The sequence below is a fragment of the Lontra canadensis genome, unplaced genomic scaffold (genome assembly GCF_010015895.1).
Source record: "Lontra canadensis isolate GAN:19392208 unplaced genomic scaffold, GSC_riverotter_1.0 scaffold47, whole genome shotgun sequence".
In the NCBI taxonomy this organism is placed as follows: domain Eukaryota; kingdom Metazoa; phylum Chordata; class Mammalia; order Carnivora; family Mustelidae; genus Lontra; species Lontra canadensis.
The window spans coordinates 6,660,186-6,687,961 of NW_022631041.1; the positions used below are offsets into that span (position 1 = coordinate 6,660,186).

The following is a 27,776-nucleotide window of genomic DNA, read 5'->3' on the forward strand; positions in this document are numbered from 1 at the left end:
TAGGTAAGTTCACTGTTGTTTGCATCTGGTGGGAAGCTGTAAGGCGGCCAGGAAAGTTACAGAACATAGTACTCATGTATTTTATACTAAAAAAAAAAATCACGGAGAGAGCCAAGTACCTTACCCACTCTAATATAGAATAAGTCCCTATCAATGTTTTATATCCTTTTTTTTTAAGATTATTTATATATTATTTGACACAGAGAGAGAGATCACAAGTAGGCAGAGACAGGCGGGGGCGGGGGGAAGCAGGTTCCCTGCTGAGCAGAGAACCCGATGTGGGGCTCGATCCCAGGGCCCTGAGATCATGACCTGATCCAAAGGCAGAGGCTTAACCCACTGAGCCACCCAGGCACCTCTCTATCGATGTTTTAAAAACTGTTTTACTATCATTAAGCTTATAAATAAAAATGTCAGGAGGATTTTCAATTTTAAATTTCAAACATTATCCTGTTAATACTTTACAGGAATACAGTAGTGATTTATACATTATTATTCATGTACTATGAATATGAAACAATTCCCAAACCAAGATAATAGCATATTTATAATGTTTGTTTCTATTTAGCTACTAGTATATATTTTATATAAAGTAGTTAGATACCTTGAGTAGCCTCTAAATGATTTCCACAAGGTTGATAATAGTCAAAGAATTAGATGGAACACAAAATAATCATTAAAACCAAAATAATTAAAATCAAATTTAAATCCTTTAAAAGGTGTTGGTCGTGTCCTGTGAACAGAGTGAAGTTAATGCTCAAATTTAGCACATCCTCTCTTCAAGTTAGAATAAACACTATTTTAAAATTTAATACTGTTGTCTGAGAAAAAGAAAAAATAACCAGATGACTAACAGCTGAATACATTTTAATATACTATCATATAGCTACATTAACTCATTCATCTTGTCCAACAAATACTTCTTATGTATCTACCGTCTGTGGTGTGTTAGAGCCAGTGTAAGAGCCCGCTGTACATTTTCAAGAAGTTTGTTTAAGCTGTTTGTTAAACAGAACCATTATGGAAATTAATTCGTATATACTTACAATAAACTAAATTAGATTCAAATGAAAACAAAAGTCATACTCAAACACCATCATGCCCTCGTTACTCTACTTCGTTTTACTATTATCTGTGTTCTTGGAGTAATCTATTGTATTTGTCAGATGGTGTACAACTGTGTATCTTTTCCAAACTCTGCATTTCAGTAAAGTCATTAGCTTGATATTGGCCTTGATGAAAGTATTTAAACCCTAGAAATGGCAAAAGCTACAATTCAGGACCATTTTATTCCTTTGTTTTTTTGGAAAATTCCTTAAATGTTTATCAGTGTGCCACTGGCACATACCCAGTGGCGTCAAAGTCCACAGAAGTAACTACTATATCCATGAATTTTACTGGCTCAAGGAAAGAACCACTGATAAATGTTTGTAGAGGAAGAACATTGGGTGGGCATTTTTTTTTTTAAGATATATTTATTTGAGGAGGAGAGAGAGAGAGAGAGAGTGTGTGTGTGTGTGTGTGTGTGTGTGTAAATAGGGGGAAAAGGAAAGGGGGAGAGAGAATCTCAAGCAGACTCCCCACTAAACACAGAGCCCAATGTTCATGACCCTAAGATCCTGACCTGAGCTGAAACCAAGAGTCCCATGCTCAAATGACTAAACCACCCAGGCACCCCTGGAGGGCATTTTTTTTTTTTAAAGATTTTATTTATTTATTTGTCAGAGAGAGAGAGAGAGAGAGAGAGCACAGGCAGACAGAGTGGCAGAGGGAGAAGCAGGCTCCCTGCGGAGAAAGGAGCCCGATGTGGGACTTGATCCCAGGACGCTGGGATCATGACCTGAGCCGAAGGCAGCCGCTTAACCAACTGAGCCACCCAGGCGTCCCCCTGGAGGGCATTTTTGAGAGACAGATCAAGACCCCCAAAGAACTTCACATCCTAATTCCTGAAAGCTATTCATGAGTCTCTTTATATGGCAAAAGGGACTTCGCACATGTGATTAAGTTAAAGATCTTGAGTTGGGGAGCTTATCCTAGGTTATTTAAGTGTACCCCATGTCATCCCATGAGTCCTTATAAGAGCGGGGGAGAGTCAGTTAGAGAAAGATACAGCCAGAGAAGCAGAGGTCAGCTACAGAGAGATGTGCAGACGCCACGCTGCCGCTTTACAAATAGAGGGATGCAGGTGACCTCTGATACTGGAAAAGGCAAGGAAAGAAATTCTCCCTTAAATGTAATATTCAATTAAATTAATAGCATAAGAATGTATCTGTCAGCCACTAACTTTAGAAACCGTTTCCAGTCACTGGTGCGTTCATATTTTCTCAGGGACTCTGTTAATAAACCTTATTTTGATAAAGCCAATCCTGGAAGTCCTTTGCTCTGTCACAGTTTGAATTACTGAGTATTTTGGGGTTCTTTTCCCATCACCGTGGCAGTGATTCTCCCATTCCAGTGAGATTGCGAATGGGGACTCTGAGTCCTTGAAGCCCTGCTCTGGATGGGGAACCCACGGGTTAGACTTGGAGTGGTCACCTTTGCTCACTTCACTGTATAACACTTACTCATGTGAGCATTTCCATTTTAGCCGGTACCGTTGACTTGACACTGTGAATAGGATTCCACATACTGCAATAAATACCTTTCCTCCCAGTGGATAAAGTCTTACCAGAAGGGTGCTTCTTACCTCCTTCAGGCTGATGGGACTCCACAGGGTTTGTGATGGAAAGGTTAGGAACCAAGCCCCACTGTTTATTCCTCCGGCTGTCCTTATTTGTTTCCGCATCTAATAAATTAGCATCTTGGATCAGGAAGGACGCAGGAAGAAATCTTCACTGCTTTGAACAGGATGCTGTGCTCTTCCTTCTTTGCTTTCAGCTTTCTTGCTTCCTGCAGGACCTTACTGTAGTAGCAATAAGTACATAACATACTCCAACCCTGGCCTTTCCCTGGAAATTTCCTAAAGCTCCAGCACTGACAGGGTCTTGACACAATCCCGAGACAATAGAGGACAGTTTCCAGTCACTAGGGTCATCCGTTTCGGAGCGAGGGTTGGTGGCTTCTCAAGGAAGCGTTGGCTCTTCTGCTTCACTCATAGGTCCATCTTGAGGTACCAGCATCAGAAGATTAGCAATTTGTATTGTTGTTGGGAAAAATTGAAAGCTAACTCAGAGTGCCTTAAGCCAAAAAAAAGTAATAGCAAACTTCTACATTACATTTTGGAATTTTTCTCACTCCTGAATTCTCAACCTTTCCTTCAGGTCCTTTGAGCAGAGGTTTTGTTATTCCAGTAGGTCATAAAAATGTCATTAGGTCTCTTGAATAACAACAGGGATGATACAAAAACAACCACCAACTCTCCCTCTGTGAATATTCTGTTGCTCTAAGCTCTTCATCTGTCCTTGCTTCTTTAATCCTCTAAGACCCCTTGAGATGCTACTCTTGTTTCTGTGACCACCATCTTACAGATGAGTACACGGAGACACTGAGAGGGTAAGGAGCTCGCTCAGGGTCTCACTTGTCAGTAAGTCGTGGGATTCAGACCCAGGCAGCCACAGGCACTCCTGACCACCGCTGACCACCTCACTGTTACGCCTCCCCTATGTGGGAAGGGAAGGCTTCCCAGATGGGAGCCCCTCAGTGGGGGTGGGGATGGGGGAGGTCAGAACATCTGCAGTCCTCCTGGAGGTCATCACTTTCCTTGTCCCAATCCTGCCCATTCTCCATCCACACCTCGGCTTCACAGTTCAGACCTAATTAGAAGATATTTTAGTTCCGTACCTCCAAGACTGATCTAAATGTGGTTTGGGATGATCTCAACTGTAGGTGACAAAAGAAATCCTAATACTTTCAGGTGTGAATTTTGAAATTTGAACTTGTGATTTTAAATTATCCAAGGTCTTTGTAGTCATTATTATCTTCAAAAGCAGCCATCCTGCCCTGCAGTTTGGGCCTTTCCCTGTCCCTCAGATTGGTCTATGGAACCAAGTCCCTGGCTCCCGACAGCATTCATCCTGTGAAGCTGGTGAATTCGTTGTTGCATTTCCATGCCTCACGGGCAGCTGCCTCCCCAACCCAGACATGAATCAGTCCCAAGGCTCTTCCCCCACATAGACCCAATTCCCGGTGCTCCCTTTCCTCCTAAAAGTCTGCCTTTGGACAAATTAAAAAGCCAATAATTTTTTTTTTTTAAAAGCCAATAATTTTGAGGATAATAATTTTCTTTGAAGGAGGAATTGCACACCCATGACTCAAACCAAAACAGGACCCAGGATAGTCGTGGGGAATCTCGGGAACCCAAGGGCAGATCCTTAGACCATTGCCATTAGGGTTTCTCCCTCCATCTGCTACCTGCCCTTGAGTGACACTGTCTTATGTGCAAAGATCAAACTGGGCTCTGATTTGCAGTGGCATTGCTGTTTGCACCTCTGAAGCCTAGAACAGAATAATCCTTGAGAGGAGGGAAATTATTGTTATTTTTGTTTATGTCTTGCCTACTTTCAAAAGGTCATTGAATGACTCACAGTCCTTTTGTCATCTGATACATACTAATTTTGTAATCTAGATGGTGTTTACCATGTGTGACTTAAATATATAATTATATTTCAGTGGTGCAGACTTATATTTTTGCAACCTTTTCTATTTTAGCACTATTGACATGTAAGGGCCCTCATCTGGTACCTCATGTACTATCTGTCTTTCAAGGGTATGCTCTTGGTTTTTACTATGTATAATTAAGAACTTGAATGTATTTACTTTTATATTTAACTCTTAGGACTAATAATCTGTGAGAAATACTTAAGGCTGAAATTATATGTTATACATAAATGATTTTTTTTTTAAGAAATTGCCTTAAATCCCTTTTGGATACCTCAATGAAAGGATATAATGATAGTGGTGATGATGGTGATTACAGTAATAATTTAAACTCTATCAACTCCCTAGAAGAAATGGAGCTATGTCAATGTTTATAACAAAATTTATCTCAGATCTAAGTTTGACTTGTTCGTGTATAAATTTGTTTCACAGACACTAGTCCCCAAATCTTGAAAACAGAACACTAGTAGGTGCTAATACTGAGCACAGAGTATAGCCCCTGAGTCAGATACTTGCTGGGACAAATATTCTAAGGGACTCAGGGGTCTGATGGTGCCTGTGACAGGGCAGGAGCTCTGGGCTAGGATCCATGATCAAGTCATAGGGACACCCCCCACCAGCCCACCCAAGATAGCTACAGGCTTTGAGTTTTCTTTTGACTCTTCCTGTTCTTATTTTATCCTTTTTAAACTTTTACTTTTAGTCCTTCATTTCCTTTTAGGTAAATTGTTCATAGGATTCATATGGTGGCTTTTTTAACCAAAGTGAAAATCAGTTTACTTCTTATTTATTGAAATACCTGAGGGTTAACATCTACTTTTGTTCTATTTTACATTATCCTTGCTTATTCTTTCGTTCGTTCTTCTGCTTCAGGGACAGAATGCCTTGCTGGACATTTGCATGGTCCGGCTGGTCACAGGAATGGCTGGGTTAGGGCTCTAGACCTTGCTCCTTAGCCTTTAGACATCAGATATTCTAGATAGCGGGAAGCTAAACCTTTTGCTTCTCTTGCAAGAGCTACTGTTTTGTTTTGACTTCTGATTGATTGCTTGAGACGCTTCATCCTTAAAATAGAGAAATTTCATGGGGTTTTTTTCCTTTTGTTATTAATTATTTAATTTTTTTGGATACTCAGCCTTTTTTAGTTTCTATACATTTTTTTCAGCTTGAGGAATAGTTACAAAATACTGCATTATACCCTTACTTTGCTATTCCTTTATTTTATGCCCACTGTATCTTTATGCCTTGTATTTTTCCTCTTCATATTTTAGATCTCTATTTTTTATCCTCTCTTGCTATTACTTCTGTCTCTACTTGAACTGGATAAAGTGCCCGCAAACACTGGCTGTGATAAGGATCACCGACCTAGCGTCTTGCCATCCTTAGCAGCTAATTGGTGTCCCCACGTGCTGATGCGTTAGCCTGATCACCAGCCTCTGTCCTTCATAATGGTTAGGGTTAGTGGGGCACCGGGGTGGCTGTCATTAAGCATCACTCTTGATTTCAGCTCAGGTCTTGATCTCAGGGTCGTGAGTTCAAACTCTATGCTGGGCTCCACACTGGGCATGGAATGAATGAATGAATGAATGAATGAATGAACGAACGAATGAGGGAGTGTGTGAATGAATGAATTAGGTTTAGGGCATTGGCCATATATTTCCCATCAGGAAAATGCCCACCCCTCACACATACCCTTTCTGTCTGACTTAGCGACACAGGCAGCCCAGGGTCTTTTAAATGCTGCTACTCTGCCCTGGTCTTCTACCTATTCCCTCCTCATATCCTCATCCTTCCACAGTTAGGAATAAGCATGCAGTTCTTCTAGAGGCTCCTTTATTTATTTTTCAGTGACACTGCATTTTCTCCAGAAAGGTCATCAAAGGGTGATTTATAGCTTATTTCAGTCTTTATCCCATCCATGTTCCTTATTTCCGGTTTCTTACTGGGTGGTGATGGTTCTACCCCTTCCCTGTTGAATTTGATAGAGGGATGTTATATTGTGCTCCTAACCAACGTGCATGACCTTTATTTTTGTTAAATGTATGTCCAAACATACTCCATGTATAAACTTAGAGAGAGGGAGAGGTTACCAATAAAGGAACAAAACAAATCAATCAGTAGTTCATCTGAACCTTTGCTTTGGCAGAGTTCAAGTCCCCTTCTCATCGCAGTAAACTGTGATCACACAGGGTTGCATTTTCAGGTTGGACTCAGAGGAATCAAAGATCCTACGTCGAGAACTGGGTGTTTCCTGGTAGCTGCCAGGCACCAGTCTGAGGTCCCAGAGGGCCTCCACCGCTCCCCAGACTCTCTGGGACTGCAGTCGAGTGTGTTCTGACCCCAGCGCCACAGACGAGGGCTCTAAGGGACATTTGCAGGCACATCACTGTCAGACGGGCTGGTGCAGTCATGACAGAGCTCTATTTTATACCCTCAGCGCTACTTATGTGTTGTTTTCCTGAAGCCCTATCCTATACATCCATAGATTCCGGGATTTGCTTACCAGACACAGTGAAAACAGCGCAGGTCCAATCTGCTGAAGTACTCACTCCATAGCTAGAGACTCCAACTGGCAGGAGCCAGGGAGTCTGTCCTTTGCGTGATTCCAGGGAGCTCTGACTGGATCTCCCCATAAAGGAAGAGAAGGGCTCCCAGGCCCTTCCTTCTCAAGAATGTACCAGTTTTGTCTATCTCGTTATGCTTCTGTCTCTGGCAACCGTTAGATTCTACCACGTGATTCATGTGTCTAATTCATTAGACAAGTAGTTAGAAAAGTAGGAGAGTCTAGGTTTAAGGACCTGTAGTTTCTTGTTTTAATGCAGAATGATTGATCCTAGTGAAGATATGCTGATAATATCAAGTAAAATATCTGTGGATATTTTATAAATATCTACAGTTAAAATTTTTGCTATGTTATTTAAATGAAAGGGTAGGAGGATTATATTCTACCATTCTGTGGGTTACAAAGCATTGCAAGATGGCTTTCAGCCAAACGCTAAAGCCAGTGAAATCAATTTAGGCCTTAGTCCATGTGGGCTGCCATAATGCAATACTATAGGCTGGGCAGCTTAGAAATGACATTTATTTATCACAGTTTGGGAGTCTGGGAAGTTCAAGATCAAGATCCTAGCAGATTTGGAATCTGGCTAGAGCCCTCTTGCTGGTTCATAGATGGCTCTCTTCTCACTGTGTCCTCATGTGACAGAGATGGGAAGCCAGCTCTCTGGACTCTGTTCTAAGGTCACCCATCCTGTCCATGAAGCTCCACCCCTATGACCTAATCACCTCCCAAAGGCCCCGCCTCCTAGTGCCATTCACACTGGGAGTTAGGCTTCCATCTATGAGTTTTGGGGGTCTACAAACAGTCTAGAGCAGTTTTTTTTTTAATTAAATATTTTAATCTACTCATTTAGTATTCAGTTGCTGATTTTGCCTAAAGTATCTTTTCTATTAACTACATAAGTGGTGGACCTTCTTTGGTACCTCTGCTGAATAGAATCTCTTCTGAGGTTTTGTGATATATACAGGTTAGTCTAAGGCAAAACATAAAGTTGTTGGTATGTGTAGTACACATACCTTTTAGATAAATATCTTTCTAGCACTTCATGTTTTTATTTTTACCTTTTTAAAAGATTTTATTTATTTGACAGGGAGAGAGAGTGTACAAGCAGGGGGAGCAACAGGCAGAGGGAGAGGGAGAAGCAGACTCCCCACTGAGCAGGGAGCCCAACGCGGGACTCGATCTGGGCCAGGACCCTGGAATCATGACCTGAGCGGAAGGCAGATTTTTACTGACTGAGCCGCCCAGGCATCCCCTTCCTAGAGTTTTAAAGGGATGTTAGAGGGACATGGAGCCCAGCTGCCATCCCTATCATCATTGTTTCTACTTCCCTTACAACCAGAGACATCCACCTCCAGATGTGTGCCACAGCCTGTGTCCATTTTGTCTCCCTAGGGAGGATGAGCATGCCCTCATCCAACAGTACTGTCAGACGCTCGGAGGGGAGTCCCCGGTCAGCCAGCCCCAGAGTCCTGCTCAGATCTTGAAGTCGGTAGAACGGGAAGAACGTGGAGAATTGGAACGGATCATTGCCGACTTGGAGGAAGAACAAAGGTGCGTCTGACCTGGGAGAGGAAGCTCTGTCCCCCTGGGCAAACTCCTAAAAGGAAAGTCTTGAATCATACTTACAATATGATCCCTACCCATTTTCCTTTCAGAAGTGTGTTTTAAGAAACCCATGTGGAGTCCAAGTTTTAGGGTAGGCTAACAAGCTAGGGCACTGGCTAAAGATCACACACAGGTGGGTTCCCAGAGGGGTGACGTCTGTTAGAACACCTGCTTAAAGCTAGAGTGTTGTTCCTGCTTACTTATTTCACTATTCATGGATGTTTTTACCTAAGAAGAAAGAAGGAGCTGGAGTTAAATCTGGAGCTCGTGGGCAGTTTCAGAGAGAAGATGATGCACGCGGTGGTGATTCCAGTTTTTGCTTTTCTGCACTAGAAACTTGCAGGTGGAGTATGAGCAGCTGAAGGAGCAGCACCTGAGAAGGGGACTCCCCGTCGGGTCACCTCCGGACACTGTCGTGTCTCCTCACCATGCATCTGAGGACTCAGAACTCATAGCAGAAGCAAAACTCCTCCGGCAGCACAAAGGTCGGCTGGAGGCTAGGATGCAGATTTTAGAAGATCACAATAAGCAGCTTGAATCTCAACTCCACCGCCTTCGTCAGCTGCTGGAGCAGGTAGAGTGTGTGGGACTCGGGGCTGTGCCCACGCCCCCTCCCCCTCCCAGCCTGTCAGTCTCCGGTGGGGGTGGGGTGGTCCTAGTGTCAGCAGAGAGGCTCACTTGAGGTCTTTCACCTCCACGCTTAATTCCACTCTTCGAATGGAAGCATCCCATCCGCCACTACTCCAGAAGTGTGTTTGCCCCACTTAAGATGGAATTTCCCATTCTTCTACCACACGGAAATCTGTCTCAGCTCTGAATCCCTTAAGGGAAGAGACCCTGTAACATACATCTGTGTAAATTACATGTGGGGATGCTGTAAGGGGAAGGAAGCCATTGGAGCTCTTTATGCTAAAGCCTTTTTTCCAGGGAACTATTTTCATGAAATTCAGTAGCAGGTGCTTATTAATGTGCAGCTATCATTTCCTAACTTCAGGCCATGGTTTATGGCAATTGTTTGCACACTTTCTTGACAATAAGAAATACAACTTACATTATGATGAATGCATACCTGTATGATGAATACAGCATAATAATTGCCGTTATAAAAAAATTCCCTTATTTTCTAATTTTTACCTTCCTTCCCCCCTTCCTCCTTCCCTTCCTTCCTTTTTTCCTTCCTCTCTTCCTCTCTTCTTTCCTGTGTTTCTCTGTACCTCCTCCCATTTTTCATCTCTTTCTCTTTTCTTTCTTTGTGCTGGTTGGCACCTACCAAATTAATTTTATAGCTCATCAGTGGATATTAGCCCACAGTTTTGAAAAATACTCTTCTTTGGATATATAAGAAACATCAGATGCCGTTTTTGCCTTCTTGGTGTTTGCAGTCTTATTAGGGACCAAAGCAAGATTGTACAATATTACAACAAGATAATATCGCACATAAAGACACAACACTATAGAGGATTAAGTACTTGATTACATCTAGCAGTTAAAGAATAGAAGTCACGTCACAGAATTAGTCAGGAAGATGTCTGGGTAGCAGGTGCATATTGGGTAGAATCCCCACAGATGGGGCTAGACTTTCTCTTTCTTGAAGAATCCTTGACATCAACATTCATGTCATCTTTCTCTGGCCTATGTAGTGTGGGGTCCCAGGCAGTGACTAGGCAGTGCTTTTCTCCAGAAAGGATTTCTCCAACCAAAGCCAGAAGCAACTTTTCCTCCAGTGATCTTCTCAAATGTCAGAAAACCATCTTGTCACAGTTGCTGTCAGTATCTTTTAACTTGTCAGAATCATCCCAAACAATGTGATTTCTGCATTACCTACACAGCAGGCCAGAGATCTCACCTTTAAACCATATACTTTTCTGTGTGTCTTTTGCTATTTCAGGATTTGCATCAGACTATTTTAGGGAAGGCTCACTTTGGGTCTCCAAATTGTGCATCGTTAGAAAACAGTAGTTTCCCTAGAGTGCCCCAAAGCTGGGCTTTCCCTAAGCCTTCTGGAATGTTTGAGTCTTCTCCGGTGCCACATTATAAGCACTATGAATTTGAAGTTTCTCTGTGGTGCCTGTGTGAGGGATGAATTTTCTCTTAAAATCTCTGATTTAAAATATGAAGTGTTATTATTAACCTAGTGCAACGATAGAATCTTTGCAGAGGGAAGCTGTGCTCGAAACCTTTATTTGCCATAGCCCGTTGGAGAGCTAACGGCTCTTCTGTTTCCATTACTCCCCTCCCCTCCCCCGACTCTCTCCATCCCATTAGACAGAGCTGCCAAATGGCTCATGTGTCTTCAGAATTGCACAGTAATGCTTTTAGAGATAGCCGATATCTAAATGGCTCTGTATATCCCAGACTGTGGACCTCTTATCTCTTCTTAATGATTTAGTATGAATGCCAGAAGTAGATGGAAAATTCACCTGACAGTAAAAACTGGCAAAACCACCAGACTTCAACTAATACAAATTTAATGGAAAAATCGGCATCAAAAACATTGTAATTTCTGCGTTCCCTGTAAAATGGATGACACTTTCTAATTTGAGCACATACTTGTCAATATATCCAGGACCATTTCAAAGCTTTGTGCGGAGTGGGTTTACAACGTGTTTACTATGTGTCAGATTCTGTTCTAATAATCTCAGTGGAAATCCTAACTGATCACCCTCCTCACAAATCCCTTTGACACCAGCATTCTTTTTACCATCCCCAGTTTATAAATAAAGAATTCAAGGCCTCGAAGGTTATAAAATTTGCTTAGAATTAGGTAGGTTCTGAGTGGCAGAGTTTCAAGCATGGGAATCCAAAGTTGTGTCCTTACGTCTCCAGTGTGGCCTTAAATATTGATTTAAGTAAAGAAGTGAGCTGATTTTGAAATTGGATGAATTTACTGTATGAGAAACGGTGCTCCTTTTTTAAAGATGAATGAAACCTTTTCTAAATTCATTTGGCTGAGCATCATGGAGAGAAAAATGGAGGGATGAAGCTGACATTGATAAATATATCTCACGTTATAACCAGCTGAGCTCTTCTAGGAGCCCCAGTCGAAGGGGACAGACCACTCAGCACTCAGGGGAAGTAGTGGTGAGCCCACCAAACTGATGAAAACAGGTATTCTAAATGTCTGTGGCTGAAGAACTTGACATGATTTAATCATCCATGGAAGTCAGAAACAGAGATGTTTTCCTTAGCAATTGTTTGAGTCCTTCCTCTGCTGTAACCTCTGAATGTGATTGCAGCCTGAATCTGATCCCCGAATCAACGGCGTCTCCCCCTGGGCTTCGCCTCAGCAGGCTGCCCTGAGCTACTCGCTGGATCCCGACCCTGGCCCTCAGTTCCACCAAGCAGGTTGGTGTCTCTGAGACTTGGCTAACTCCCCTGCTCTGCTCTGAGCGTCGCTGCTTGCTTGTCTTTCGTTTTATTTATTTTTTTATTTCTCTAAAATATTTTATTTATTTATTTATTTGACAGAGAGAGAGAAAGAGGGAGCACAAGCAGGGGGAGTGGCAGGCAGTGGCAGAGGGAACAGCAGGCTCCCCACTGAGTAGAGAACCCAATATGGGGCTCCATCCTGGGACCCTGAGATCATGACCTGAGCCAAAGGCAGATGCCACTGAGCCACCCAGATGCCCCTCTCTTTCATTTTAAATAGTGTTCTTACTCACCAGTGTCTTAGAGCATAAAGGAGTTTCGTATTCCCTTTGTGCTCAGCTGCATATAAAGACTTTTTAACAACATGAAGAAAGTAAACATCTTAGAATAATCATTTATAATGTATTTGCTTCTATAATGTGTAGTAGTGGATTGAATTTCAACAAAAGATGAAAAAAAAGTGCTCTTTCCTTTTGGTAAGAGCAACAATTTACTTTTAGCTTTGCCTTCAGAATGATTCTTTTTTTTTTTTTTAATATATTTTCCATCTCCAAAATTTATATTTGTACATATTCAGGATATCATCCTAAAGTATATTATACCAAGAAGGGTTTTCTCTGCCCAGGTTTGGGAACTGAATGCTCTGCTTTTTCCATGCTAGTCCTTATAGACATTGCCAGCTCCCCTGCCCCCATTATTGCTAAGGTCTCACCCATCCTGTCTTTAGTCACAAAGGGGCATGTTGCTGCTGCTAGAAGGACTCTGTCAGCCGGCATTCAGGAATGACATTTTGTTATTGATGAAATTTAAGTTCTAAAGTTTTACTGAGGACCACATATTTTAATCAAATTAATTTGTATTTAAGATATCTTTTGCTATATTAGTCAGAGGAAAACCTAAAATATTAATGTTATTTTAATTGTTTTAAATAAGTGACTTATTTTGCTATTTATTGGTTGTAGAATAAAAGACATCAAAGTAACAAGTATCTTCTAAAACACCTCTACATTTGTGTCAGTGTAAGCCAGCCCATGCCAGAGTCTCCAAGAATAAAGAAGGAAGGAAAAAGAAACTGACAGAATTTTTTATATGGAAAAACAGAGTGTAAAATAATGGCATTCTGTCTAATATATTAAAATAATATAACCACATTACTTTTCACTCATAAATGTGCCCTGGCACATGGAAGCTTCCAACAGAAACATCTAATACATCTTATTGATATGAAATTATATTACCAAAAATTAATACAAAAATGGTTTATTGCCTAAAATTGTTGATTTAAGGAGAATGATTTTCACTTTGCTATATAGATAGAGGCCAGGATTCGTGTTTTCTGCCCATGTTGGGTTTTGGTGGAAGGCGGATATTGGATATTGTTCTTTTTCTCTGCTGTCGCAGCGGCGGAGGACCTGCTGGCTCCCCCACAGGACACTGGCACGGACCTCACCGAGTTTATGGAGCAGATCAACAGTACTTTTCCATCTTGCTGCCGTGAGTATGAAGGACCCCAACACCATCAGGACGCTGTTCCCATCCATGTCTTTTTCCTGCTTGGGGCCCTCTGTCTTCTTTGGTAGGATAGCAAAAACCAATAGGAGAAACAGGACTGAATATTATTTAGAAAGAAATCAAGCATTCTACATGTCAACAAAGGAAATGAAGCGCAGGCTGGATACTGTCATGTCCCCGGGCTGCGGTGAAGGACCCTGCGCTCGGAGCGCTTTCATTGTGCCTGACGGATAATATCGCGAAGGCAAACAAGACAAACCCCTTTGTGAGAAGTTTCCTGTCTAGTGCAAACTCTCGTAACAAACATGTTATTTCGTCAAAAAAGAGCTTTTAGCGGCACACCAAACAAGGCATGAAAATAACCTTTTCTGATGTAATTCTCTTTTCTTCTTTAAAAAAGATTTTATTTTTAATTCATCTCTACACCCAATGTGGGGTCTAAACCCACAACCCTGAGGTCAAGAGTCCTGTGTTCCCCCGACTAAGCCAGCCAGGCACCTGCACTCTCTTCGCTTCAGACATTATTCTCTGATGTCATCAGATTCAGTTCCGGAAGGGGATTATTTTCAGATTTTTTTTCTCTCTTTTATTTTCTTTCTCTGGTTTCTTTCCTCATGGAATAAAATAGTCAGTGCATAAAGGCCAAATAATTGAAGACATCGCAGATTATAACCCTGTGACTTTTCCATTTGAACAACCAAGAGCTAGAAAATAATCAAATGAAAGCAGCCCAAATCCCAGAGGAAATTACATAATGTTCTTATTTATTGATTTTTTTACCAAACTTTTTTACTTCAACCTCTTGCCACCTCCCCGTGAGCTTTCCCAAGAATCACTTGTGCTCTTTCCAATAGAGGCCACTTACTTGCATGTGTGCATACTGCTCGATGCTGCAGTTTATTTTAAATAATCTCTTAAAGAAATAGGAATGTTTTATTTATGATTTTTAGGGTGATTTCCTCTCAAATTTACTTTTATACCTAGGCAGCCACTAAGTTAAGATTTTGGCATGTAGATACACTACCATATGTATTATATGATATGTATATTTGTGTGTGTGTGTGTTTGTATAGTAGTATATCTATAAAAGAGCTTCTTACATCACCCTTTTTCATCCTGTCCTCAGAAGATACCATCTTAAGTGATGAAAAAAGGCATTACTAGGAAGGTAGTTAAATAAGATACATTGACTTCATTAAAAAAATATGCTTCAGCTTATACAATTCTACAGTTTATAAAAATGCCATCATTAGCAGAAAGCAGAAATAGCTATTTGAAATATAGTCTTCCCTGAATTTTCAGAAGTATTTGCCTAAAGCACATCGTGCAGTTTCCATAAACATGTAAATACATTTATATTTGGAATGTGTCATTTTCCATTTACTGTCTGTGACTATACTTCTCAAAGTTTCATGAACTGTATTTACTATATGTCAGTCCCCACACTCACTCCCCAAAAAACATGTGCCCACACATGCACACACACACACTTTTTTGGCCCTCTAGACTCTCGCAGAGGCTTAAGAGGGCCATTTGAAGCCCGTATGCCATCAGATTGTTGCTTCTATTCTAGAATAAGAGCCACAGTAGATGAGCGCATTATGTCATTCATATTAAGGTTGGATTTTCTAGAGATTTTAATTCAGGGTTGTAGGTTACTTAATGGCTAGACAAGAACTCATCATAGTCACTGTAAAACCTAGAATTTAAAGATTAAATTTCTAAGTGAAACTACTTTTTAGTTCAGCTTAAATCCAAATACATTAATAATTAGTGAAGAACAAATTCTATCAACCAAAGCCTGTTTAGAAATTTGCATTTAAATGTTATGATGGACACGTTCAATCTGAAAGTCAGTTGTCAGAGAGTTAGGGTGGGAAGTATGTTGAATTAAATGCTCTACAGTGACTATGGATGTATAGTTTCCATATTCACATTTTTATATTAAAAATGCATAATGTGTCATTTTTTAAAGTTTGCCATAAAGCAATGACTCTTAAACCTTTTCCGTAGTATATTCTTATATCTAGATAGTATAAAAGACTAATCTGTCTTATTTTGGAAGAGAATGTAATTAAATGTAAATGATAATCATAAGAATAAGACAAAAATAAAGGAAAAAAGAGATAAATATGTTCATCTCACTTTATGGCTTCCCTTAAAGGTACATATAAAATTCCTATTGGTTGGAATCTCATTAATGATTAATAGATATCATTGGTTCCTGAGACAAACGTATCCCTTCAGTGGGACCTACACGACAGGTTAAACTCCTACTTTGCCTGCTGCCCTTGCCACCCGTGCCCTAAGATTCCTTCATGGGACAGTGGCTCCATGTTCTCCTAGTCTTACATTCGTACATCCACAGATTTTTCACATTAGTTATAATTTTCATTGCACAAGCATTACTAGTCCTATGTTATTCTGAAGAGTTCAAGTATATCCCATGTAAGAAATGATGAATGGTGTCTTTATAATCCTCTGAATTTCATGCCTTACTATTTTTGGTTTCTGAGGTTCTGTTATTTGGCTTTAGTCTGCTCTTGTTCATATTTATATTCTGTGTTTTGCTTTGGTAATATAAAAATCTCCATGATAAGAACGGCTTTCCCTAGAAATAAGGGATGAATTTACTTATTTATAAAACTGATACATATTTTAATTGCATCTAAAGTTATTATTAAACCTTTTAAAAATTGATGCAAAGTAGAAATAGTACCTGACTTAGACTTTGTGCCCAATACATGTTTCTGAATTGAATGAATGAATGAATGATTGCCTTTTTCTAACCAGGAAGGTTTAATTGGTAAAGTTTACCCTAGATACTACATAGACGTTTTATAGGATTCATTTCCTTTGTTGCCCCTTTTAAGTTGCTCAGCTAGCAAATCTTTTAATAAACCTTTGCATTCCCAAAGCTTCCTGACCACCTTTGGAGGATTTTTCTAAGCAAATCAGATTGGCACTCTCCCAATGCCAAACCCATCCCTTGAGCCCCTGTTACTAATGAGAACTTTAAAACTGCTTGTCACCAGTGTACAGTGAATTGATCTGCATGTTAATCTTGACTTTTGATCCTTTGTGGATTAAAAATTAGCATGGTCACAAGTGAATTTACACTCCTGGCAATCCTGGAATTAAAGCTGTATTCATAAATCCTAATTGCATGAATTGCCTACTTAAACATGGCATTTTTCCCCTTCTGGGTCTGTATACTGTAGCGCGTAACACTTTAGAATTTGTGTCTCAAGTTAATATCCCGGTTGCTCCTGATCGCATCCTTGAATTATTGCCTTTTAAAGTCTTCTTTTAATTATTTACATTACGTTTCAGAGCAGAAAGGAAGGCATTTTCATCTTTTCTTGACAAGGCGTTAATGAAAGGAATTTCATTGTGGTGCCCATTAACTAATGTACATACTAAAATTTTCACTGGCTGCTCTAACATTTCTTTTTATGTAAATTCTTCTCAGTTTTTTCATTTATGTCATCCAGATATATAAGATACTAGGACTGAATATTTTTGGCTGACAGACCATTAAATGCTTTTAAAATTATTTTTTATCTATGGACATATTTTCACTGTGAATTGCCCATATGTATTAAACTTGAGTGACGTTCATCACAAACTCAAAACCTACTAAAATGCAAGGATTTCCTGGCTTATTTTAGAAATAGATGTGTGCGGTTTGCTCAGGAGAATACTCAAAGCCTTTTATTTGGTATAAAGTTATAGGGTGAGGGGTGCCTGGGTGGCTCATTTGGTTAAGCGTCCAACTCATGATCTCAGCTTGGATCCTGATCTCAGGGTTGTGAGTTCAAGGCACACCCAGTGTAAAGCCTACTTAAAATAAAATAAAATAAATAGTTATAGGGTTCATGATGCTGATTTGGAGCAAGAGGATTTGATTTCTGGTTGGGGTTGGCTGCTATGCAGAAGAGAAGTGTGGGTGTCTGTGTTGTACTTAATTCTAATGCAGTGGAGTGCTCCCTCAGTGTGGCTGAGTGGGAAGGACATCCACTCTCTTGTTTTCCTGCTGTAACTTACGTATCTGGTAGGACTAGGCTGGATTTTAGCCGCATTCTTCCCTCAGGTATGGAGGGGGCTCACACTTTCCCTCCAGGCATCATAAAGTTGCCCTTCTTTGTTTACTCTGTTTTTCTCACAAAGTACCCACTGTGTGGTCATGGATTTTCCCTCTCTCTCTCTTCCTTTTTTTTTTTTTCCCCTCAGCACAAAAAAATGAGAGATGGAAGGAATGCAACATGGTAGATGATTAGGGATGTTTCTTATTTGACCCAGAACAGATGTTACCCTCCTGGAGGGGGCAGAACACCCCCCCTCAACCCAGCTTCCTCTGCCCACCCTCACAGTGCCCACGGGCCAACTGCATTTGCTGTGTTTTCTAGAACCAGGAAGGAATGGAGTGGCCCAGATGCAAAGGCAAATCTATCACCATAGTTCACCTTCTCCAACTGGGCCCTCCAAGCACAGTGATTAGCCTTAGGGCCCACAAGACTACCGAGGGCGAGTCCAGCACTCTGTTTGAGCAAACACATTGCCACCAGTTTTCTAGGCCTTTGGGGCCAAGGTGAGCCAAGGGTGGCAGAACCTGAAGACACGTGCCCTTCATTTCCCTCATCACCTGTTGGTCAGGATTTATGCTGTTCAACAAAATATGTAGAACTTGCTCTGTTCAGAGATGTAAACCAAATGCATGACCTGATTTCAGTAGGAAATTTTGAGATTTTTATTTTCAAAACTAATTAGCCACTGATGCCTTGGTGTGTACTTATTTGAGAGAGCCAGCACATGTTTTGCATATTTTGGTAGAACTTTAATATCTTAAAGGACATGGGTTGTGAGAAACTAGGGAAAAGAAACTAGTCTTTGTTAAAACACGTAGCCAAAAAAAAAAAAAAAAAAAAAAAAGGAAAAGAAATGAAAAACCAAAACCTGTTTCTTATTTTCTTATGGACCCAGCATGCTTCCGCTGCGCTACTCTGCTTTCTTATTTTCTTATTAGCACCCATTTAACAGCTGGGAGCTGGGAACACTCTCCAGTTTTGCATGCCTCTGGGCGGGGAACCAGCAAGGCCACCAGAGCTCCTTCAACTGATTTCTTTTGTTTTCTCTTTCAGCCAATCTCCCCAGCAGGCCACAGGTAAGAGTTAATGGGCTTGATTGGCTTGGGGCTTGTTGATTGTAACAAGTAAGTTGATTACTGGAGTAAACAGATGAGCTGCTCTTGATTTTAGTGCTAGACTTTGTTCCCCATGTAAATTAGTAATCTTGCTTGACATTTCAGTGTTGGTTAATTCTGTCAGTCTGGGGAGGGGAAACCCCTCTCAGGCTAGTTTTTCCAGATGCCCCAAAATACCAAGTGCCTGATCCTTTGTGTTCTAACAGCTTTTTACTGGCCTCATATGCATTGTGCAAAATAACCCTGGATAGATCTGGCTGACCAGTGCCCTCCCAGATTTGCAGTATCACAGAACATGGACTTAAAAATCATGACTTCAGTGGTACACAAAATGATTTTGGTACTTTGAGGGGGCGGATGTTTTGTTTTTTCCTTTAAGTTTGCTGAGAAGGAGAGGGGAGGAATTTACTGAGAAAGGTCAGCAGCTCTACCTTGATACCTGGCGGTATCAAGGCTCTTAGTGCTCAGGAGCCACAAGACCAGGAGCCACAAGACCACAGCACATCTTTGGAGAACATTTTCTTTCCTGAGCTTGTTTATGAATCTTGAACCTCCTGATTGTGTCATTGTCTTAATGGCAAGAGGGGCTGGGGTCTTCACGGGAATCACAGACAGGTGGTCTATAGAACCTGGAGGGAAGAAAAGGAAATCTCATGTCAGTTAGTAGATGTGAGGTATGAGCTCAGGAGATGTGAGGGGAGAGCTCGGAGAGGAAGATTATTCTGATTGCTTGTGTCATCTCAGTGAATCAGAAGCCAGGGCTTCAGCAGGGCTGAGGATGGGAGGGAAGTGTCCAAGGTGTGAGGATATCCTAGAGGATGTTGCCCTGGCTGCTTGGAGATCAAGAGATCATGGACAGGGAAGTAGTGTGAGTGCAAGGCAGTGTTCAGCATGACTTCTGGTGCCTGCCTGTGAACTTAATGTGAGGCCGTCTGCAAGGCTGTGTGTTGTCTACTGGGCCACATTCAAGTTCATAAGCACAGGTACCAGAGGTGGCTGAGTGTTGCATTTTACCAGAGTTGAAGTCATGGTTTGGCCCAGAGAGTGCAACAATTCAAGGGAAGAGGCAGAGACATGCTGATAATGATTGAACCAGACATCTAAACTTGTAGGAAAAGAAGTGAAGACATGTTAGGTGCAGGAGACAGAAAAAAAGGTGGGAGGAACAATGAATTGTGGTAGCAAAGGGTGGATGGCATTGGGGTCCTAATGGAAGTAGGTGAGAAAGTAGGGGTAGTTGTCAGAGGGCAGGATGATTGAAATTGAAGTGTTGGAGGGGTTGAGGTATTGGTGATGGTGATGGTATTTGGAAGTTTGCATGGCTGACAAGGCTGGAGGACAGGTTCACTGGAGGAGAGGAGCTCGAGGAACTGAGAGGCCAGAGTTTGGGAAGAACATCTGTGTGGGTATTGAAATCATGGAGATTTAAACATAGTTTTAGCTTGATAGTGGTGAACCATTCTTCAAAAAAGTAAGGGAACATGATCCAAGGGCTCAGAAGATGACTGTCGTGGGTAGTAGAGTCTGATGGTGTGAGATTCGAAGTTGGGTGGGGAGAGAGAGGAAAAGGCCTGAAGAAACGTAATGTGGACCTAGAAAGCAGTTATCCAATACATGAAGAATACAGGAGATTAAAAATGGTCATATGTGAGGAGGTTTTGGAGGAAGCCATGTCTTCAAGGAAGATCTGGGTATTGATGAGAGCAACCAACTGGAGGACACATTCAGAGAAGAATCAAAGGATGTGAATTTTAACGATAATGGATCCAGCTGTTTGACATTCCCTTTAAAAGATTGATGCCACTCCCCTGAGCATGGCCCAGATTTATATCTTCTCAGGGCTACATACATTGGCCCAGGTCCATTAACTGGAGCCACCACTCACCCTGAGACTATAAGTCCTGTCTTTCATTCCTCTTGTCTGGACCCCAGCATGGATCGGGGATCAGTTAGAATTGTAAAGGGTATCCCCTTAGCCATAGACCTCCCACAGTCCCCCAGGGAGAGACTGGATCCTTGAACCAGCCTCATTCACTCACCCTTGGTACCTCCAGCAAGAAAAAGCCAAGTCCTCTCGATTTTAACCTGGTTTCCAGCCTGGGCATGAGACAAGTCTTCCAAAACATCCTCTCTGTTGGCTGCAATGATAAAAAGCAGACTAGATGCCTTCTGCATGGAAGAGAAAGACCTCATCCCAGGGAGCGAAAGTCACAGGGGAATAGAGGGTTCCGTTCAAACATAGCAGAATGGGATTTGACTTGTTCTGAAAGAAGCACTTTGATTTCTCAGAAGAGATGTGACAGGTCCCTCCTACTGTAATGTCTGTGTAAATGTTGCTCTGACAGCACTGTCTCCCTTCCTGCAGGCAATGTGAAATATCCATCTAGCCAACCGACATTTCCTGACTGCCGGTGTTGCCCTTTTCAGCAAATGCCAATTCCAAGTTCCATTGAATCAGAACTCCATGGCTCCTTGACACATGCTGTTGAGCGCTGACTGTGTGTTCTACTGAAGGAGTAAAACACTGACTATCCAAAGAGAAAAGGATATTTTGTTTTTATAATAATCATATATTATTGTTTATTGTTTTCTTCTTCCCTTTCTATGCAACTGTAAATTAATGAACAGAGTGGTATTTGGAAATGGTAATACATTTGTCACTGATTTGTATACTGTATACAGCATTGGGAAAATGGGTGGGGGCTTTCTAATATGATACCTTCTTTTTAATAACCATGACAAAAATTGCTTAAGAATGAGAAAACAATGTTACATTTTTACATTCCTTCATATTAACCTTGTACAATAACTTCATTTATTTTTTCCACTCCTTTACCATTACGTTTTGGTTATTTATAATTTATCAGCCACATGACCAAATGGATTTCTTTGTGTCTGTTTCCATGATTTGGCCAAATTACTAAATTCATGTATTTCAATCAAATATTTATGTGTATGATTTAGGCCACATCTTTGTGTATGCCGCTGAACTTTATTTAGACATCATATACTTCACTTCTTTAGTGACCACTTGGATAACCACAGTAAAAGCCCTGTGGGGACTCCCTGGCATTCCCATTGGGATTTGTTTCCTGCATTTTATTTCCCTGCCCTATGTAAGTAGGTCTTGATTTCTTAATTTATTTCATGTCCCAGTCTATATGATAGAGGAGACTCAAGGCAGAATTCTAATAATCTCAAAGATCATTTCACCAAAGGTTACCCATTTACATAATCATTTTCATTTTGACATAGAAACAAAACATGGGATAACTTTTTTTTCATTGCGAAGTCTTGATTTTCATCATTAAATACACAGCAGACCTTTCCTTCATTGTGCTACCAGGACACATCTTTGTCTTCAATTCCCTTTGAAGAGAACTTTATTTTTGTTTACATATACTCAAGTCATTTGTAATTCTTGAAATTCCCAGTCATTTCTTTCTGACAGCAGACACAAATTTAATGCATATCTCATTTTACCTTTCGGGTGAATGATTACTTTTTTTAATTACTTTTCATTTGATCAATTTATTTGGAAGGGATGTTTATCAAAAACCTATGTCACTGCTTCCACAGAGGAATGAAATTAATACTTAGATGGTGGTACCCCGGCCTGTACCTTGGATTACATTCACTTAGGTGTTTCATTCAACTTCTGATTTAACTTTTAATTGATTCAGTTGAAACATGTTATGTAATCACTAAATGTAGAGAAACCAAAACAAACAAACAAACAAGCAGTGAAAATAATGTGTTTTGATTCAGCATACATACATTTAAAACATCAGGACATTTTAACTTTGGGTTCTCTTGACCTGGGATTTGGCCAGAAGGAGGCTTAAAGTTATAAATTGCTATTCTTTTAGAATAGGTTGGGTGGGTTGGGGGGCAAGGGTGTCTATTTGCAGCCTAGATATTTTGAGAAGAAAATTGTTTTATATAAGAGGAAAGCCATGACCACCTTTCTACCTCAGATCCATCTTCATCCATCGTGTTGGAAATAGCTTTATGCTGCTGCAGTCCGCAAAATCTAGAGCTTTTCTCAGACCACATCAAACCCAAGAAAAGCACCTATTTAAAGAAAAAAAAATTTCCCTGAACTCTGAACTACAAGTTGTAGATTTGGTGTCTTCCTTGTTCTTACTTTGAAAAAATACATATTCATTTTTTTCTGCTCGTAATGGTGTGTAACATGTCTTCTCTCTGCTATTAAAGAAAAGCTACAGAAAACACTACATTGTAACCTAAGTAATAATAAAAAAATATATATCACAATAACAACAAGGGGAAATAAGTATGTAGTTCTTTTGAAATATGTGGTAAAGAACTAATCATAGACTATCATCTAATCTGGTTACATGTTGTATTTTTCATCCTGAATAAAAGTAATTTTAACACAAGATGACTTTGATATTCTTCAGCTGTGTTCATTGATAGAATCTAAGCTCTCAGTGTACATTTATGAAAATAAAATATAAAAAGAGCCTGTATACTGATAACTCTGCATTTTTTCCTCTATTTTTTCATACCCACTAATACATCATTCCTCTTGTTCTCATTGTCTTGTTCTTTCTCTGTGTCTCTTTCTTCTCTCTTATTTATATAATTCTCAATTTCTTTTACAAATAGAAAGCTCATCAATAGGGAGAAATAATTTTGGATGTTAAGAACATGTACGTTAAGCCCTATTGAGCTTCTGTTTTAGTAACTTAGGTACTGTTGGTATTTACTTGATTACTCTTCCAAATTCACTTTTAGCCTCACGCCCTTAAATAATGTGTTTTTACATGTGCCCTGAATTTTAACCATTCTTATAGTGGGTTTAATCCCTTCCTGAAGCCATCCCATGGGAAATAGTGCTGAGAATTGTATTACTTGATTCTAAAACTAAAAGCTTTCTATGAAATAGAAAAATCCCCAAACATGTAATTTGGTAAAATAAAATGGATATATTCTAATGAACACATATTTCAAACATCTTGTCTGCCACAAAGTAATATTCACATTAAATATTCCTAAGAAAACAATTGCTGAGTTCCAGTGACCTATTGAGTGGGTAGTTGAAAACAGAAATGAGAACAGAAGAAAACATTTTGTTTTTACACTAAGCCTTCAGCTTGTTACTTCTATCATTGAGATTAAGCGAATATTGTTTTTAAGGGTGTATTTATTTGAGAGAAAGAAAGCACATGAGTGGTACGGGGCGGCGGGAAGAAGCAGAGGGAGAAGTAGAGAGAATCTCAAGCTGACTCCCCCTTGCGTGGGGATCCTGAAGCAGAGCTTGATCCCAGTACCCTGAGATCACGACCTGAGCTGAAATCAAGAATCAGACGCCCAGCTGACTGGGCCACCCAGGCACCCCTATGTGTACATTTTTAAACAATGTCAGTTGGTCTTGGATTTCTCCCTACCTACCCACTCCCCCATTCAGCTATTTTAGTCAACCAACTTACTCAGAGCCCTTTCTGAATTCATTAGTTGAAAATTTTAATGTAAATACAGTAAAACACCACTGACACCACACCACCCAGCACTATAGGTAGGATCTAAAAACTTCATTGCCATACAAAATCAGCTAGTGTTCTGGTGAAGTTAATTAAGCAATTGGAGTGAGCCCTGATGGAGGCCAAGAGCCAATCACATTCGTGCTATGTCCACTTCCTGGGGTAGGAGTTTTCTGTTGGCATGATAATGGGTATGGCAACCATAAAACCTCAATGAGAAGAATGTCTTTAGTTCATGGGATGTGAGGAGGCAGGACTCCTCTGCTCACACCTGGACTTGCCCAGATGTCTTGGGTTGACTGGCTGTTGAGGGGCATGGGGTGGCCAGACTGGATGGTAGCAGCAAACTGGCTGGGTTCTTGCACTCACTAGGGAGTTAACTGGGTATGTTCTACACTGACCCACGCTGGGGGAGCAAATGTAGGGCTTTGCTGAGAACTGGCACACCACCACTTGTACCAAATCCTGTTTGTCAAAGCAAATGGCAAGGCTAGGTATGGGTACTCAATACTACCTTTTTTATGAGAGCAGCTGCGAAGTTGCTGAGGGTGTGGCTACAGAGAGGGACCACCAGATTTCCTGGTATGAACTTCGAGGAGGTAAAGCAGGACACTTAGGCCAAAATACCAACATGTCCATTTCCTTGGGCATTATGTCCACTCTCTCATTGGAATGGAATGTAAAATGTGTGGACATTTTACAAGGCAGTTTTTGAAAACAAAGATCAAGATCAGCCCTTCCTCCCTAGGCTACCAATTCAATTTCAGAGACACAAGTAGAAAAACTTGGCATGTTCTCTACCCAAAACTCTGGGGTGGGAGACCTCAGAACTGATACTAAAATTAGAAAAATAAAAAACATAAAACAGAAAAAAAGCTAGATGAAAAATGGAATAGAAGAGGTATTATTTTAAACTTCTTTGGTTTGTTCAAACTGAAGTGCTAATGTTTAGTTGGAAGGACACACAATACATGAGGTTCTTAGCTTTGACCAAATGAGTACATCCCTGTGATATTGTATTCCTGCCAAGCATTTGTTTAGAAACATGCAATTTATTTACCCTTTCTATAAAGTTAACCAACCTGGCACTAATCTCTCATTTTGAAGGCATTCCAATTTGTGGCATAGTTTCATATTTTTGAATATTTGCATTGTATGCTCCGCTCAGTCTTTTATGGACAGCTTATTTTTTTGGTACTCTTTTGAGTTTTGTATGTGGGTAATTACAAAAAATTAATTGACAGTTTGCCCTCAGCCTAGCTATGTCCTCTTCCAGAAAGCACAAACTTTGAATCTGTAATTAAATGAGATGAGTTCCCAGGCTGCCATGGGATGTAATTACAATTAGTTCCTGATATTACTTCTTTTAGCCCACTTTTCAAATGTATTGTAATACTGATTTTAAGTTTTTACTTCAAATCAATTTTTTGAATTTACATAAAATGACATTCTAAAACTGGTGGAACGAATTGAGTTGTTCTAGTGTAAATCTGACGCAAGCGAGCCTATCAAAATCTAGAACAGTCTGATTATTATTCCCTGCGAATCTCATGAGCCATGTTTACTGCTTGGCAAATTGTGGACAGCCACACATAGCAGCGGGGATGTGTATGGGTACGCTTTCGAAAGTTCATCCTGACCCCATCCTCCTGTGTCCTGCTCTCCTCTCCGCACTTCCACGCCCACCAAGCAGGTTTATCTTGTCAGTGATGCTGAAAATAAGGTGTTGCTTCGTGTAAAACAGAAAACAGCCTGGCTGGCTCAGTGAGTTAAAGCCTCTGCCTTCAGCTCAGGTCATGATCTCAGGGTCGTGGGATCGAGCCCCACATCAGGATCTCTGATCAGCAGGGAGCTTGCTTCCCCCCAGCCCCCCGCCCACCTGCCTGACTCTCTGCCTACTTGTGATCTCTGCCTGCCAAATAAACAAATAAATAAAACAAACAAAAAAACCAGAAAGCAGCCTGGATACTATCTTCCCAAAATGTCAATGTTGAGTTAATAAAATGAAGAAGGTAAAGAGGAATCTTAGGATAAGACATGGATCAAAATTCTGCCTTGGCTTGCGATTTAGTGGCTCTAACTGCATTGAACACAAAATCTCCACGTGCCTGGGACATGTGAGGAGGGGCCACTCAAGTTGGCAAAGACCGAATGAGGGACTAAATCCAGGCCTCAGGGAGTTCCTAATCTGGAGGTAGCCCCATAATAAGCAAGTAGTTACAAAAATAGTAATGGGAGCTGGAAGGAGGATTCATAGGTCCCTACGAGAACATGTAGGGCACTCTGGACCCCACAGGATGTGTATCTGAATATAGAGACAGCTCAAGGGAAAACATGTGAAATTCACCGCCACCTACAGAGAAGCACATCTCAGTAACTTCACTGGGATGTTTCAATGTACTTAGTAGCGATGTTAGAGTTCTAAGAAGACATCGCAGTGATCACTAAAAATGCACTGGATGTAGCAGCATTTCCCCAGGAAAAGGATTCCCTGGTTAAATAATTTGGGAAGCACTGCATGCTCTAACGCCTCTTAAAGCTTCACAATGCACACGAACATGTTAAAAACTTTTATAAATCCTAAAGCAGAGAATCCCGCCTATCTGTGCGTCGCTCTGCATTTCTAAAGCATTTCACAACAGAACCCTTTCTGCTCACCTATTCACATCCGGAAGTACACACTTAGATGCTGAATTAATGTTCTAAGTTTTAATCTTGCAACTACATATGGGTGGTGATCCCATGAAATTGAGAGAAGTGTTAAGTGAATAGTAAAACAATTAGTATTAATCCAAGAAAGTAACCTCCTGTTGAACCGATGTATTCTTATCATTGCAGGGATATACTCAGGCATGGGTAAGAATCAAGAAAGTTTCTCCTCAGCTTAGCTCTATCCTGGGCTCAGAAAACTTATTTCTAGAGGAAAATGATTTCTATTTCTAAAATCCATGTCTTCCTAGATAAACCATGCACATACTAAACCAGGCATGAATTACAAAAAGAACAGCATCTAGGCATGGCTGGTTTATCCAAATATTGCTTCCTGAGACCCCATTTTTTGTTTATTTATTTCCTTAACTAATAATGGAATTTCTGTGGCACCTGGGTACCTCAGTTAAGCGTCTGTCTTTGGCTCAGGTCATGATTCCAGGGTCCTGGGATGGAGCCCCACCTCTGGCACCCAGTTCAGCGGGGGAGTCGACTTCTACCTCTCCCCCTGACCCTCCCCCTGCTCATGCTCTCCTGCACACACACACACTCTCTCTCAAATGAATAAGTAAAAATCACTTAAAAAATAATGGGAATTTCTGATTTCTGCTAAAACTGACCAAAATGTTATCCAATCACAATGTGGTTGTCATGTAATAAGTTATAATAAGTTAACTTAACTTATAACTTAACTAATAAGTTATAAATATCA

The 27,776-nt window shown here is 40.6% G+C and overlaps 1 protein-coding gene across 8 annotated transcripts in view; it reads left to right on the forward strand.

Annotated features, from left to right (window-relative positions):
- Positions 1 to 23,253, forward strand: part of UTRN (utrophin) — a 489,639-nt gene extending 466,386 nt beyond the window's left edge. For all 8 annotated transcript variants that reach the window (XM_032873101.1, XM_032873103.1, XM_032873100.1 and 5 more), the window contains 6 exons: positions 8,552 to 8,710; positions 9,098 to 9,338; positions 12,001 to 12,109; positions 13,535 to 13,627; positions 18,787 to 18,809; positions 21,214 to 23,253. In XM_032873101.1, coding sequence (XP_032728992.1) covers positions 8,552 to 8,710; positions 9,098 to 9,338; positions 12,001 to 12,109; positions 13,535 to 13,627; positions 18,787 to 18,809; positions 21,214 to 21,222 — 634 coding nt within the window. In that variant the 3' untranslated portion in view covers positions 21,223 to 23,253. The remainder of the gene's footprint in view (positions 1 to 8,551; positions 8,711 to 9,097; positions 9,339 to 12,000; positions 12,110 to 13,534; positions 13,628 to 18,786; positions 18,810 to 21,213) is intronic.
- Positions 23,254 to 27,776: the final 4,523 nt, after the last annotated feature.